At 33.3% G+C, this 15,364-nt stretch overlaps 1 protein-coding gene across 15 annotated transcripts in view; it reads left to right on the top strand.

Annotated features, from left to right (window-relative positions):
- The window catches only part of PICALM (phosphatidylinositol binding clathrin assembly protein), a 102,193-nt gene that overhangs the window by 50,471 nt on the left and 36,358 nt on the right, over positions 1–15,364 (top strand). For all 15 annotated transcript variants that reach the window (XM_086678518.1, XM_086678510.1, XM_086678516.1 and 12 more), the window contains exons 6-12: positions 655–766; positions 2,274–2,380; positions 4,594–4,635; positions 6,799–6,884; positions 8,932–9,055; positions 9,320–9,456; positions 12,025–12,128. In XM_086678518.1, coding sequence (XP_086534644.1) covers positions 655–766; positions 2,274–2,380; positions 4,594–4,635; positions 6,799–6,884; positions 8,932–9,055; positions 9,320–9,456; positions 12,025–12,128 — 712 coding nt within the window. The remainder of the gene's footprint in view (positions 1–654; positions 767–2,273; positions 2,381–4,593; positions 4,636–6,798; positions 6,885–8,931; positions 9,056–9,319; positions 9,457–12,024; positions 12,129–15,364) is intronic.

Below are 15,364 nucleotides of genomic sequence, written 5' to 3'. Positions count from 1 at the left end.
TTGTGCTTATGTTTTTCTATACCTAAAAATGAATTTTCATGTAGTAGTTATTTGTGTAATCTAAAAAAGAACTTAAAGTTCATTGGTTTATCTTCTTGATTTCACTTCTTGAGATAAAACTAAAGGTTTTCCTATATTCTTGATAGATAAATAGGTGCTGGCTTTTTGTTACAGCATATTTAGTAATAATACTATTGATTCTTTATGTGTAAGGTACTGTGCTAAGCTCCTTACGATCAGTGTATCATTTAATTCTCCCAGTTAACCATATGAAATAGAAATATCATAACCATTTTGAAGGTAAGTTTGTTTATAATAGTGGAAAAAGGTATATTTAAAAAAAAAATACATTTCTTCTACCTAGCTTAGCTTTGTGCCTTGGTGATTGTCTAGGAATTTCGAAAGGGGGGATTTTTTTCTTTATGACTTACTTCTGAATTACATTGAATGTTACAGAATTCTTGTTTGTGGCTTTTACATAAATCTGAGCTCTTAGACACATTTTTGCACTATTTGGATGTAACTCTGAAAGAAATAAAAGTATTTTTCTCTAATACACCTAAATATTTGAATTTACTGTATTTTAATTTGAAGGAAGTCACTGTCATTTAAAAGATTAAGATTAGTTCATCTTTTTTTCTAATTTTTCCCTAGGTTAATAGCAATGAACTTACAAATGGGGTAATAAATGCTGCCTTCATGCTTCTGTTCAAAGATGCCATTAGACTGTTTGCAGCATACAATGAAGGAATTATTAACCTGTTGGGTAAATATTGTTGTAGCTTAATACATTTTATTTTTTTTATCTTGTGTCATATGGATAAATATTGTTGTCTGAGTTGTTACTTAGAGCTGCCTAACCACTCCTTGGGCTATTCATTGATTGTAACAATTTATTTGGAGAAAAGATTTTTATTTCTAGTTACGCGTGCTAAGAGATTAAATACTTATTTTTACAACTAGAATGTTCAGCTGGATGAACTTGTTTTGTAGATATATCTTTATGTTTTTTTATGTCAGTTTTATTATTTTTAGAGATATAAAGATCCCTTTAAAATTAAGTTAAAGTTATTTTCTCTCCTAGAAGAATCTTACTTCCTCACAATTTACTTCTTCACAATTTTGTAATTATAAAATTGATAGATTTTTTCTAGGCCTAATTTTAAAATTGATAATTATTTTAAATGGATTAAAAATTTATTTTTTAGGATGCCTTTTACTTTTGAGGCATTTTAGGAATGTGTGTATTCCTAGTTATTTAATTTTGCCTAGAAATGATCTTTTTTTCCTGTGGGATTTGGATGGAGTAGATGAGTAACAGTCTGTAAAGAATGCCTTGGGGCGCCTCTGTGGCGCAGTAGGTTGAGCGTCCGACTTCAGCCAGGTCACGATCTCGCGGTCCGTGAGTTCGAGCCCCGCGTCAGGCTCTGGGCTGATGGCTCAGAGCCTGGAGCCTGTTTCCGATTCTGTGTCTCCCTCTCTCTCTGCCCCTCCCCCGTTCATGCTCTGTCTCTCTCTGTCCCCCCAAAAAATAAACGTTGAAAAAAAAAATTTAAAAAAAAAAAAAAAAAAAGAATGCCTAAGTATAGGTCTCAGATGTCCAGTGTGTTCACTCCAATGTGCTTGTTTTCCCTCCCCTCCTCACTTAAAAAAATTATTTAAATTTGCTGTTTATAGGCTTATTCACATACTTATTTAGGGATGCTTTACTCTGTGAAGATAGGGAAATTGGGATTATTTTTTTCACAAAAAAATGGAAGGTTTCTACATAATTTTGGGAGTCAGTCACCCTACAATTACTTATAAATTAAGCTCTTTATTGGTGTTCATATAATAAGTTTAAATAAGCTTTCCAGGTGACATTTGGACATGGTAAAGTTGCCATCTTTATTAATATGTTAATATATTATTAGTAAGAATATTTGGAAGAAGAATATTTGGAAGTAGTATATGTTAATACATTATTAGTAAGAAATTTGAAAGTAAGGGTATTTGGAATGGAAAAAAGTATAATGTGTTAATAAAAATTATAGAAATATTATAGAACAAACTAGTAATATGAGTGAAGTCAAATGATTTTTCTGTTTTTAATATAGCATCTCTGTTTTAATTCAATTTAAATATCTCAGCTAATTTAACACTGACATTTTTCCTGTAGGGTGAGTTTGTTCTCTGAGACACCTATATGATCTCTTTGGAGCTATTACTTGTTTTCACTTTTGAATTTTCTCTTTTGATGTGAATAAAAGTATTTTTACATTTACCTTTGGCAGAAAAATATTTTGATATGAAAAAGAACCAATGCAAAGAAGGTCTGGACATCTATAAGAAGTTCCTGACTAGGATGACAAGAATCTCAGAGTTTCTCAAAGTTGCAGAGGTAAACTGTCCTTAAGTTAACTAGGTCTCTTAACTTGCTTTTTTTGTCTTTAAGTATAGATTTTAGAGAAGTAAGTCATTATCCAAATGAAAGTCACATCTTAAATATAAATAAAGTATATATTCAGTCATATCCATATACTATATTGAATTCTTTGTTATGTTATGAATGTGATATGGTATTGACTAAGATACATCTTACATACTTAATTCAGTATTGAATATTGAAACGTAATCCATTTTTAAATTGTTTATTTCTCGCTAAAATAAGGAAGGTGGCACACAGTGGTGCAATAGAATTTTGTGTTTGGCATTAGCCATATATTTTAGCATATTTATCTTATTATATGGTAGAGAATTTTCAGTGTGAGTACAAGTCTTTTTCTTCCACTGAGATTTGCAGCTAGAATCACATGCTCCACAATGTTTCATTACCCCACAGAAGTGAATTTAGTGTATTTATTGTTTGTCATTGATTATGAACACCATGAATGTAGGTTGTAGAACAGTCTAATTTTATAAATCTGTTTAAATAATTTTCTGAAATGGTCATAGAAGGCACTATCTTGCTTGCACAGAGGCAACTCTCAAAGTGTTTTTGTTTTCCCTTCCTGTACCTTAGGATAATTCTGGAAGATGACTATCATTTATCAATTATATCAAAGTAGTTAATCTGGAACTTGCAAGTTGGTGATTTTAGCTCTATTACCATAGTGATATTTCATTCTCTAGCAGATGAAATAAAACAGCATCATAAGACCTTTTGAAAAAAAGAGCTTTATGTTAGCTATCTTATGAAATCTACTGAAGTTTATATTGGATTTAAAGTATCCCTCAAGGGGCTCCTGGGTGGCGCAGTCGGTTGAGCGTCCGACTTCAGCCAGGTCACGATCTCGCGGTCTGTGAGTTCGAGCCCCGCGTCAGGCTCTGGGCTGATGGCTCAGAGCCTGGAGCCTGTTTCCGATTCTGTGTCTCCCTCTCTCTCTGCCCCTCCCCCGTTCATGCTCTGTCTCTCTCTGTCCCAAAAATAAATAAATGTTGGAAAAAAAAAAAATTAAAGTATCCCTCAAGAGATCAATGTATTTTTTCCATTTCTTTAGGGTTAGTCATATACTAAAACAAGAAAAAGGTAGTGTTTACACTGTGTTTTCAGTAAATTCTTTAAATGTTTTAGTTTGCTGACTTTTCCCTTTGGCCTCTTATGTTCTTTGCGTTTGATAGTTACAGTTACTGACTTAAGTTTTAAGCCTTTATTTACCTTCAGTTATTCTGGTCTGAGATGAAATAGACCATTTACTCTGTGTGATCTGAGGAATAAAATATTCTTTCATGAGGCTGTCTTTGTCTTTGGGTTGCAATTCATTATGAGACCTTAGTCCTTTGAGTAAAGGTACAAGTAACCTTTTCAAATGTGTTTGGAGGGGACTCATGTATCAGTTAGTGATAAGCTATTAAGATCTTAGTATGGATTATTCTGTCAAATTTTCTGATACCATTCTGGGAGTTGCCCTCGAACTGTGGAAAGGAAGAGAGGATGATTAGAAAATGAAACGTAACCACAGGAAGGGAAAAAAGTTTTTTAATTTGGTCACAAGAAAAGTATGGATGGTTTTTATCATTTTTGCTGGAAATTGCCTAATGCCCGAACATTAAGAAAGTGTATTAGAATTGGTTTGTGTAGATAGTTATATCCTGGTTGGAAGATCACTTGGCAATTGTATAAAACCTGGCCTACTTGCATGAACATGGGTTTTAAAAACTGTTATCTGTGGTGATTGCCAGGAAAAGCATACTTTATGTAGAAAGACAAAGTCCTTATCCTCAGATTTGTTCCTTAACTTCTTTTTTATGCCCCAGGAAACTTGTTCATGGTCAGCTTTTCTCTTTCTTGCTGTAGTCTTTTTGTCATATGACACATAAAAGTGATGGATTTTTTTAGATTGTGACAAGGTAGCTTAAGTATTAGGTGTTCAGAAGATGTGGATACTCTTAATGGATTTCCAACTCTGGTTCTCTCCTTTACAACTTTTAGAACCATGTAAATAACATCTAAGCCCATGGAAATAGTGAATGATCCCTCTGGAGATTAAATAGTCTTCTGATTTTAAAGAAGTCAATCTAGAATATTGTTCGTGGTACTAGCCATAATGTCATTTTCTAAATTTTTATTTTTTATTACAATTTTGTTAAGTACAATGCTGCTTCTTTTTACAGCAAGTTGGAATTGACAGAGGTGATATACCAGACCTTTCACAGGTAAGTGTATGGTTATAATATCATTTCACTGTCTGCTATATGTATTGCTAGGTGTGAATGGTACAAAGATGAATAATATACAGTTACTACTGTCAAGGGATTGGTGTGATTTTTCTTGGCAGATTCGAACATATATTGCTGACTTCTAACATTATGATCTCCTCATTTCTTATGTTGGTGGAGCTAGCCATTACTATACCATTCCTTTAGTTTATTTCCTTTAATGTGTACAGTTCAAATGCCTTTTTTTTTTTTTTTTAACTTTTAAAAAATGTTTATTTTTGAGAGAGAGACAGAGCGGGAGAGGGGCAAAGAGAGGGGGAGACACAGAATCTGAAGCAGGCTCCAGGCTACAAGCTGTCAGCATAGAGCCAGACGCGGGGCTTGAACCACAAGCCATAACATCATGACCTGAGCCAAAGTTGGATGCTTAACTGACTGAGCCACCCAGGCACCCCATCAAATGCCCGGTTTTAATTAAGGATTCTGTAGCATAGTACTTAATATCTAGACTTTCAAGTCATATATACCAAAGACCCTTTGTTGGCTCCTGCTGTGTATCATACAAGTGATCTTGGGCCAGTTATTTAATTTTCACTGTCTCAGGTTGTTTATTTGTAAAATGAAGATAATACTAGTGTCTTTGGGAGTCTTAGCGGACATTTTGTTGGGATTGGGAAGTGGTATACATGTGTTCTCAGTTCAACATAGAAGTTAATATTATAATCTAATATTTTTGGCTTTAATTGGTTTTCTACTATATCTTTCTTATACTAAGGTTTTGCATGTAGAGGGAAAACACTGAATGAAGGAAATTGTTGAAGTCATAATTGGTAGAGAGATTTAGATGCCTACAATCCAGTAACTCTTTATCTCAAATCCTAAAGAATATTTGGGGCAAGTAAATGCTCCTGATGCATTTGTTTCACTTAAAGATAGGGAACAATTCCTTTTCAACTGACTGAAAAGGTTTCCTTTTGAAAGTAACTAGCTTTTCATATTAAGTTGAGATTTGATATATAGTCTTTAAAGGCCAGTCTTTCTTTTTAAAACAAAATTGAGTGAAGTATCCATTTCAGTGAAGCTTGATAACTAAACATTTGTGTTACCAGCATACCATTCAGTATTTAAATCATTTCTGTCACTGCAATTCTCGTGGCCCCTTCTGGTCCTTCCCAAGTCCCCAACACAAATTACTGATGTGATTTCTAATAGATAATTTTATTAGATCTTAAATGTGATATAAATGGAATCACGCAAGTATTTATTCTTATATCTGGCTTCTTTTGCTCCTCATAGTGTTTTGAGCTTTGTCCTTATTATTGAATGTATTGCTCATATTCATTCTTCTTTATTGCTGAATAGTATTCCATTGTGTGACTTTTACCACAATTTTGTTTGTCCATTTTCCAAATGATGGGCTTTTGGATTATTTGTAATTTTTTACTGTTGTAAATTAAGCTACTTAAAACATTCTTCAACAAATCTTTTCTTGTAGAGATAGGTTTTTATGTCCCTTGGATAATTAGGAATGGAATTGGGTAGTTAAGCTAGATGTATATTTAACTTCATTAAAAAAAAAATCAGATCATTTTTTAAGATGGATGAACTTTGACCAGCATCATATGAGAGTTCCAGTTGTTTCATATCTTCACTAACATATGATGTTGCTAATCTATTTAATGTTAGCCATTCTAGTGGTTAAGAAATTTTATCTCCTCGTGATTTTAATTTGCATTTTATTGATGCTGGTCTGTAGTTTCATTTATCAATAACTATTCAAAAATAATCTTTGCACACTTTGATTTACTCAAGTACTTACTAAAATACCAGAAACATTCCCAACGATATGTCTAGCTTTTAAGAGTATGTTTTTATTTAAAATTCAAATAAGTTAATATATTTAATGAAAGTACTTGCAAGAACTCTTTAATGTTTCGTGTTTACATAGTCTCAGTTTTTTTTTGATTAGGTTTATTAATACCCCTTACTAGGTCATGCTTATGTAATAAAAATAAGAGCATAATAAAAACAAAACTCCACTGTTAATTCATGAGGAATATACCTATTTATTTTTTTTCCTCTCATATGTTAGGTGATACTTAATTTATTTTGACCAATGGTCTCTTTATCCTGAAAATCTTAATATTTGTACAATTTTAGGCCCCCAGCAGTCTACTTGATGCTTTGGAACAACATTTAGCTTCCTTGGAAGGAAAGAAAATCAAAGATTCTACAGCTGCAAGCAGGTATATTACTGTTCCTAGGGCAAAGAGCAGGTTTTTATGTTTCTGAGAGAGTTGATGAATCTACCTTTTAAATGCCAAGGCATTTAACTTTGCCTTATCTTGATTTAATCATATATTAGAATGAACTTAATGATATCTACCTGGTAGGGCTGCTACCAAGGATTAGATGGGTTAATACATGTAAATTCTTGGAATAGTTCCTGATCTTCAGTAGAAGTCAGCATCTCTCTGTCTCTCTCTTTTTAAATGTTTATTTATTTATTTTGAGAGAGAGCAAGAGAGCATGCAAGGGAGGTGCAGAGAGAGGGAGACAGAATCCCAAGCAGACTCCACGTTGTCAGCGCAGACACAGGGCTCAATCTCAAAAGTCATGAGATCATGACCTGAGCTGAAACCAAGAGTCAGATTCTTAACTAATTGAGCCACCCAGTTGCCCCTTGATGTCAGCATCTCTTAAGATGATAACACAGAGTACTTGGTTTACAGCTGTATTCACAGTGTCAGTATTTCTCTTAAAAGTGATAATTCATTTATTCATGTGGTGTCTTGTACTTATAAGATGCCTGTCTACAAATTTGATTAACCCTCACTGTGGCCCAGTGAAGTGTGCGGTAGTAATTCTGGGACTCAAACCTAGGATATCTGATAGCAAATATCATTATCTTTCTCTGATGCCAATTTATGGGGTTGATATTTGACATATTTTAATCAGTCTGTTGGGCTTTGAGTGGATTTCCAAGACTAAAACCAGTTAACCTAGCAAACTGAAAATAGCACGGTTCATCTCATATTGACTTTGTAACATGAGTTTTATGTTGGGTAGTGTGACTTGAGTAATTCTCATGTTTCTTTATGAAGATTTCCTTTTAATGGCATGAAAAAAAATTCTGTAAAATGTAATGAGAACCTTTCTTTAGATTTTTTTGTTTCAGAACTTTATTTGTGGTGGCAGAATTTAATTTTTAAAGGAAAATGTTAATGGATTTTAGTACTTTTTCATTCTAAATTTGTTCTTTGAATTTTCTAGTAGGTTTTTAGAAGCATAAGCCAAATTACGTGGCACTTATATAAGAAATGAATAAAAAATATGGCCAGGTAGTTGAGGTACATTGATTTAACTTCATACTTTTGTTATCATAAAATTTGCTGGGTTTCTTGCATTTCTATCACAACTATATTACTCTTCCCTTGTCTTCTGAGTTGTATTTTATAAAAATTGATTTTACATAAATTATTAGTAGTTCTGCCACTTGTATGCTTAGAGTATAAATTAATGATGATTGGTGTGTGATAAAAGGAAAATGAGTGAAGGTCATGAGTAGTAGTTCTTCAGGTTAGAACTCTTCCTAGATGTGTTCATATTGCCTAGAATTGACATTCGGGAATATATGTTGTTGGGGTTTATGGTATGCTATAAGGGGAAGGAGGTGGCTTGCTATGGTGATGCATTGTGCGTGTGTACTATGTTTGGAAAGGAACTTCTAGCTTGGCAAGAGGGTAGCAGATAGAAAGGAGGTGCCAGATGGACTGACGAAATTGATCTGTCTTTGAAGGAACCTGTGGTCCTCCGGGAATGACATCTTTGGGTGGTATTATAATGGAAACCTCTCTAGACACACATTATTTATTACTGGTACTAATGTTTTAGTGTTCCTGTAGTTGTACTGCCAAAACCTACGCTGTAAATTAGTGGAGTAATTTCCTGCGAGAAATTCAATATATTTTACCCATCAGGGTTTTCCTGGGAGTATGTGAACTCTTTTCTAATTGCATTAGTTCCCTTCCTTGGGGCTTGGAAGAAGCAATGTCCCATACCTTTATTGTGAACTCTTTCCAAAGTCTAACAATTTAAAAAGCAGGGAATATTTGTATAAATTAGCTAATTGCTAATAATCCTGTGGGTCACTAGGTAGAATATTTTATCTGAAGTACTGATTTTTACTCCAAAAGGTAAATTCATAATTGTAATACCAATCCATGGCAGTGTTGCCAGACCATTTTATAACCAGGTTGCAGAAAGCCAAATTACCTTTGTCCAATTTCCTAGGGCAACAACACTTTCCAACGCAGTCTCTTCCCTGGCAAGCACTGGCCTGTCTCTAACCAAAGTGGATGAAAGGGAAAAGCAGGCAGCATTAGAGGAAGAACAGGCTCGTTTAAAAGCTTTAAAGGTAGGTGTTTGCATTCTCTTTATTTGGAAAAACAGGTACAGGTGTTCATAAAGGAATTGGAACCTCTAAATAGACTAACTTAATGATAGTTATCCAAATGGGGTGAAACTCAATAATCTGATTTTTCATCCTGACATTGACTGACTGATGAAACCAAGAACACCTTTCTGCTATCAGAACACAATTAGATAATGCTTTTTTTTCCAGTGGCCAGAAAACAAATCCGGGTTTTGGATTCCTTATGCTAGTTCCCTTTCTCAACAGGAACAGCGCCTAAAAGAACTTGCAAAGAAACCTCATACCTCTTTAACAACTGCAGCCTCTCCTGTGTCCACCTCTGCAGGGGGTATAATGACTGCACCAGCCATTGACATATTTTCTACCCCTAGTTCTTCTAACAGGTAGGTGGAGAAGGTAAAGATTACCTTTGAATACTTAGATCTAAAGGCTTCTAATAGAAAGAGCTTTTCAAATTTAATTTACAAGTTCACACAGTGGTGTTAATAAATGGTGATAATGGTATAATTAAATATAAAATGTTAAGAGTATATACCTTGCATATTTAGGAAATGGAAAATGGCTAAGTTACAAATTTATACTAATTGGAATGTAGTGGGTAATCTATGGGGCAGATGTTTCATTTATATATATGGATATGTACATATAGGGTTATGGTAATATATTTCACAGTATCCTTTCATTGGATATTAAATGTCTTTCATGTCTATTTATTGCCTTATGTTAAACTCCGTACTCTGGAACACCGTAAGAGTTTAGTTGTCAGATTTCTGTGGTATTGAGGCCTACCAGGCCAACATCAATAATCTTGTTGCAGTGTCAATAATTGAAGCTATTTAATAATGGAAATAATAATATTTCCAGGAAAATTCAAATAATTGGTTTATTTTAAATTTGTCCTATCTTTTACCTCAGAGTGGTTTAAAGTAGAAGTTTGGAAGTCAGATTCTGGTTTGAATCCTGGCTGTTATTTCTTAATTTTTTTTTTTTTTTTTAAACCTGTTTCCACATAAGGTATTGTATGGTATAGGTCAGTGGTTCTCATTCTTTAGTAAGCAGCAGAATCACCTGGAGAGATTCTAAAGCCACAGCTTTCTGAACCTCACCCCCAGAGTTTCTGATACAGTAGATATAAAGTGAGGCCCAAGATTTTCTGTTTCCAACAGATTGCCATGTGGCTAGCATAAGATTTAGCACAGTCTTATACTAAAGCACACAATCTTAAACAATATCTTTGATTTTGTTGTTGTTGCTGTTTATTTTATTATTAACTCATCTTTAGAAGGTCTTCCCTCCCACCTGAGACCTGTCATCATTCAATGTAACTTACTTAGTTGCTGCCTGTTCCCTAAAGTCTTAATAGATGTTTGTTGAATTTAGTGTTTTCCTTTCAACTTTATAATTATTGTTTTCTCATTTGTTTTGTTTGTTGTTTGGCATGCTGCCTTTTTAAATCCCCATTAAAATAACTTTGAACCCATGAAGCGTCCCCACTTGAGGACCTTAGAAAGAACTCTGTCTTAGGGGAAATAAATGGAAAAGAAGCTGAATGTTTAAGAATGAAAAAAATTATTAGATAAAGAACTAGTTTGGCTATTTTTTGCTTCACTTAATACACTCTTAGTTTTTACCTTTTTAATTCTAATTGAAGGCAGATCTTAACAGCCTATAACAGAATGCATATTGCCTTATTCTGTTTTTCTCCCCCAAAGCACTAAATGCATTTATATTTTTATTTATCTGTAAAACTGTTTTTTACATCGAAGAGACATTTTGTTTCTGAGTAAGTATAAGTTAAAAATGATGTATGTTGTTTTGTCCACAATGCTTCAATTCATGGAAACTCTGTGATCTTTTTTTTAATGTTTATTTTTGAGAGAGCACAAGTTGGGGAGGGGCAGAGAGCGAGGGAGACAGAGAATCCCAAGCAGGCTCTGTGCCATCAGTGCAGAGCCTGACCTGGGCTCAAACTCATAAACCATGAGATCGTGACCTGAGCCGAATTCAGGAGTTGGCTTCTTAACTGACTGAGCCACCCAGGCACTCCTCTGGTATCTTTTTTTAGTTGTTATTCCTTAATCACATAAAAGTCATACATATCATGTAAATAATGCCCCCTGTAGTTGTGTAATGGGGTGGCTCTGTTATAAGTTTATATCATATGCATGTATAATTTTTTCCTGTATTATTGATATGTTTGGATATTGAAGCAGGGCAAGTGAGATTAACAGGTAATTTGCTTTGTTAGAGGGATTAGTATTACAAATGTAATGGAAGTTCTTTGAAGATTAAAAGTAAGAAAACAAATTTCCTGGGGCGCCTGGGTGGCGCAGTCGGTTAAGCGTCCGACTTCAGCCAGGTCACGATCTCGCGGTCCGTGAGTTCGAGCCCCGCGTCAGGCTCTGGGCTGATGGCTCGGAGCCTGGAGCCTGTTTCCGATTCTGTGTCTCCCTCTCTCTCTGCCCCTCCCCCGTTCATGCTCTGTCTCTCTCTGTCCCAAAAATAAATAAAAACGTTGAAAAAAAAAATTAAAAAAAAAAAGAAAACAAATTTCCTTAAAAAAATTAAAATTGCCATAATGTTTCATATTTCAGAATCATGTTGTTTAGGTACATTTCCGTAAGGAAATCAGTATTTTCCCAGGAGAGTCACTGATACATTCCAAAAGGGGTATAGTATAATTATTTGAATCCTATATAAATTTAAGATATGGTACTTGAATATTTTTTCCAGACTTCCGTAGAAATATGCTACTATAAATATAGATATGCTGTTGTATATATTAAAGGTATGCAACTGTTACCTTGCTGAAACTGTTCCTCTTCTTGAGGTTTACATTACTGGGGCCTTTTCTTACTTTAATGTTTTTATTTACTGGGACAGGAGAAGAGAGTGGCCGATACAGCAAGGTTTACCTAATAAATAAATAATCTTTTCAAAATATTTTCTAGCACATCAAAGCTACCAAATGATCTGCTTGATTTACAACAGCCAACTTTTCACCCATCTGTACTTCCTATGCCATCTACTTCTCAGGTAGCAAGTACATGGGGAGGTAAGCATTAATGAATTCTACTTTATTTGTTATGTAAGCCTTTCCCATCTGCATTCTGTAGTGTTTCACTCATTTGTGTACTTTTTGGTTACATTTGATACGTGTGAACTTTAAAAATATTTAAAATGGCAGTGAGGTAATTTTGTTCCTTGAAGACATTCATGTATTTGTAAATGTAATTTTAGAATTTCTGTTCAATTAAATTATGAAATGAGGTTTTAATGAAGGTGAAAAGGAAGGACCCAATGTATATTGAAGTATGAAATCATTCTTTCAATGTTGAATATCTATTCCATAATCAGAAAATGCATAAGGGTTATTGTGCTTTTGGTATAGAAAATAAAATGACTAATGGGGGAAGAAAACTCATGCTGTGTAAATATATGATAGATTCTAATAAAACGCGTACAGTGTTACTACTCAATAAACTGTGTTCTGACTGGGAATGTTAGGACAAACTTTATGCTACTTGTATTTACAGCTTTTAATTTAGATCATTAAGATTTTGGTATTCAAAGAATTTTCCCCTAATAGCAATAGGAATGTTTGCTGCCCTGGAGTAGTTCTTTGATCTTAAGGTGACTGTATCATGATCATTGACCTGGCATCTTTGAAGGATTGAGCCTAGTCCCTGTCAGTTTTTAAGCAGGTTTGCTTAGACATATAATATGTTTTCAAGTGATTCCATTTGCTTGGTTTTGGTGCTTTTTTTGCATATATGTATTATTTTACAGACACTCAAAAATTATTTGGGACAGAAAGGGGAGATATTCTGAGAGGATGCTGTCTGCAGAATTATAGAGAATGGCAAGCTACCTTAAAATTTTCATTGCTCATGTAAAATCTGAATTGATCAGTTTACCTCTTATAGCAAGATAAATTAATTGTTGTGAGTTTTTATGTTAACATGAACTAGACTTTTCATCTATATTTTGATGATTGGAGTCTTAAAAACTTTTTTGTTTCATTATTTTTTATAGTTAATTCTTAAGGCTCTATTTAGTTTAATAGAACATAATCTCTGTGAAGGCAGGGCTTTTTAAATATTTTGTTCAGTGCTGTATTATCAATGCCTAGATGCTTTGATTTTTAATGTTTTTTGAATGAGTGGATGTTTTCTTTCTTTTCTGGACAGCTTATTTCTGGTTCAAGATATGGCAGGGAACAGGAATAGTGAAACACTAGAACACTAGATTTCTACACTAATTTTGTGAGCCATGGCTTGATTAAAAAACTAACTTAGAAGATTAGTTTAATTTAGCTAAATCTTACGATTAAGAAGTAATTTCTAAAAATGGTAAGCTAGTTTAAAGTCAATAAATACTTTAGAACTATTTATCTGAAAGTAATTCCTTAATATCCCAATGATAAGTCCTAATTTTAGGATTTTTAATCGGCAAAATTACATACGTATTTTCTGCTTACTGTGAATTGTTTTAGAAAAGTTTAATAGAATTGACATGGCCATTTAAACAATTTTAACTTGCTTCACCCTCCCCCGCTTTTATAAAAAACAATGTAGTTGTTTTTTCCGAAGTTAAGGCTGAACGTTGTTTTTCAAAATAGGTGAGAAGTTTTACAGTAGGCTTATTGAGAACTGATAGGACATTTCAAAGACACTGAACTGTGAAGTTGTTTTGTTTGGAGAGTTAATTCTAATAATGAAAAGTTAAAGTTTCTGCTTGGGATTATTGAACTCTTATATGAAGGTGGGTAGACGATTATTGTGGGAGAATAATTTCAAGTAATTTCAGCCTCTAAGAATTGTTTTATGTCCTGCCAGAAGAAATTATTTCATAGCAGTTTTTGAAAACAGTATGTTGGAATACATGTAGTCAAGTTTTAGTTTTCTGTTTTAGGTTATTTTACTCTTTGTATTATTTCCATCAAAATTTCCTTCATATTTTAACATTAGGCTTTCTGTGTACAAGTGAGACTGTTAAAAGTATTAAAAATACAAATCAAGTACAGTGGGAACAGAGGCTGTAGCAATTGACTGTTATTTTTCCAAAAGCTTATTACATGTGAGGAAAGGACAGTGATTTTTACTATGAGCCTCTCAATTTAAGAATTATATCTTGTCTTGACTTTCATATAAAGATACTTGGTTTCTGAGCTGGTGATAATTTTAGAGTTTTGATTTCTGCATAATTGGATAGCTGAAGAGTGTTTTAAGTGAAGACTTTCAATACTTTTTAATTCAGCGTATTTTTTATATCGAGGACATTCGGATTAAGATTTTTTACTGTATTTTTAAAATTAAAGTTAGACTAAGATAAATAAATCTTAAACTGTATATAAAATGTTTTGATCATAACAGTAGAGTGTTAAAGATTTTTTTTTTTGAAATTAACCATTTACCTAAACATTTGAAATAATGTGACATTTTACATCATGCTGCTTTTATACCATGTGGTAAAACAAAGATAGGATCTTATTCTATGTTTCTCTTGCTTTCATTTGCTAAAAATGGTTTTAAACAACAAATTTGGTATTTTTAAAACAGAATTGGTATTAACTTAGTTCTTATCCCAAGCACCACAGATAAGTTAGGAATGTAGAGTTAAAGGGAAGTACGGTTTGCATGTTTATATAAAAGGCATTTAAGATTCCACCTAAAAATGAACATGAGAGAACACAAGCTCTTCTGTTCCCCTCATTGCATTTATTAATGAGCCTTTGATTTTTCAAGAAATGGTTTGGAGTCTCAACAAGCACTTGGTGTTGAATACTAATAGGTGAGAATATTTAAGTTTATATCACCTTTAAAATTTAGTGTCACAGCATATCTAAAAATACACAATATTGTCAGTTCAATGCACTGATGTATATTTTAAGCAAGATTTCAAAGTTTAATTCAGGCAAAAAAGAATTATCCTTTCTGAAGTTTAATTTGCTTTACTCACAGCTGGCACAAAACACACAACACTATATGAAAAACTCATTTGTCTTTGTGTAAATGTAGGTATCCAGTATTTAGGACCTCAACACTATTTTGATCCTCAACTTTTTGGATTAGTTTTGAATGTTGTAACAAAATTAAACCATCAAATGAATAATGATAAAAACTATTCTTAAAAGTTTAGGGGATTTATAGTAGTTGCCAGTCTGGTAAATAAAGTTTAAGTTGGGATAGCTGAAACATTATTATTTTTTTTATCTTAATGAACTTGTTTTTATTATTAAAAAAAATTTTTTTTGATATTTATTTATTCTTGAGACAGAGACAGAGCATG

This window comes from Puma concolor, chromosome D1 (assembly GCF_028749965.1).
Source record: "Puma concolor isolate L17-30 chromosome D1, mPumCon1.1.hap2, whole genome shotgun sequence".
Classification (NCBI taxonomy): domain Eukaryota; kingdom Metazoa; phylum Chordata; class Mammalia; order Carnivora; family Felidae; genus Puma; species Puma concolor.
Note: the sequence above shows the minus strand (reverse complement) of the source record. Positions and strands in the feature narration are given on the sequence as shown.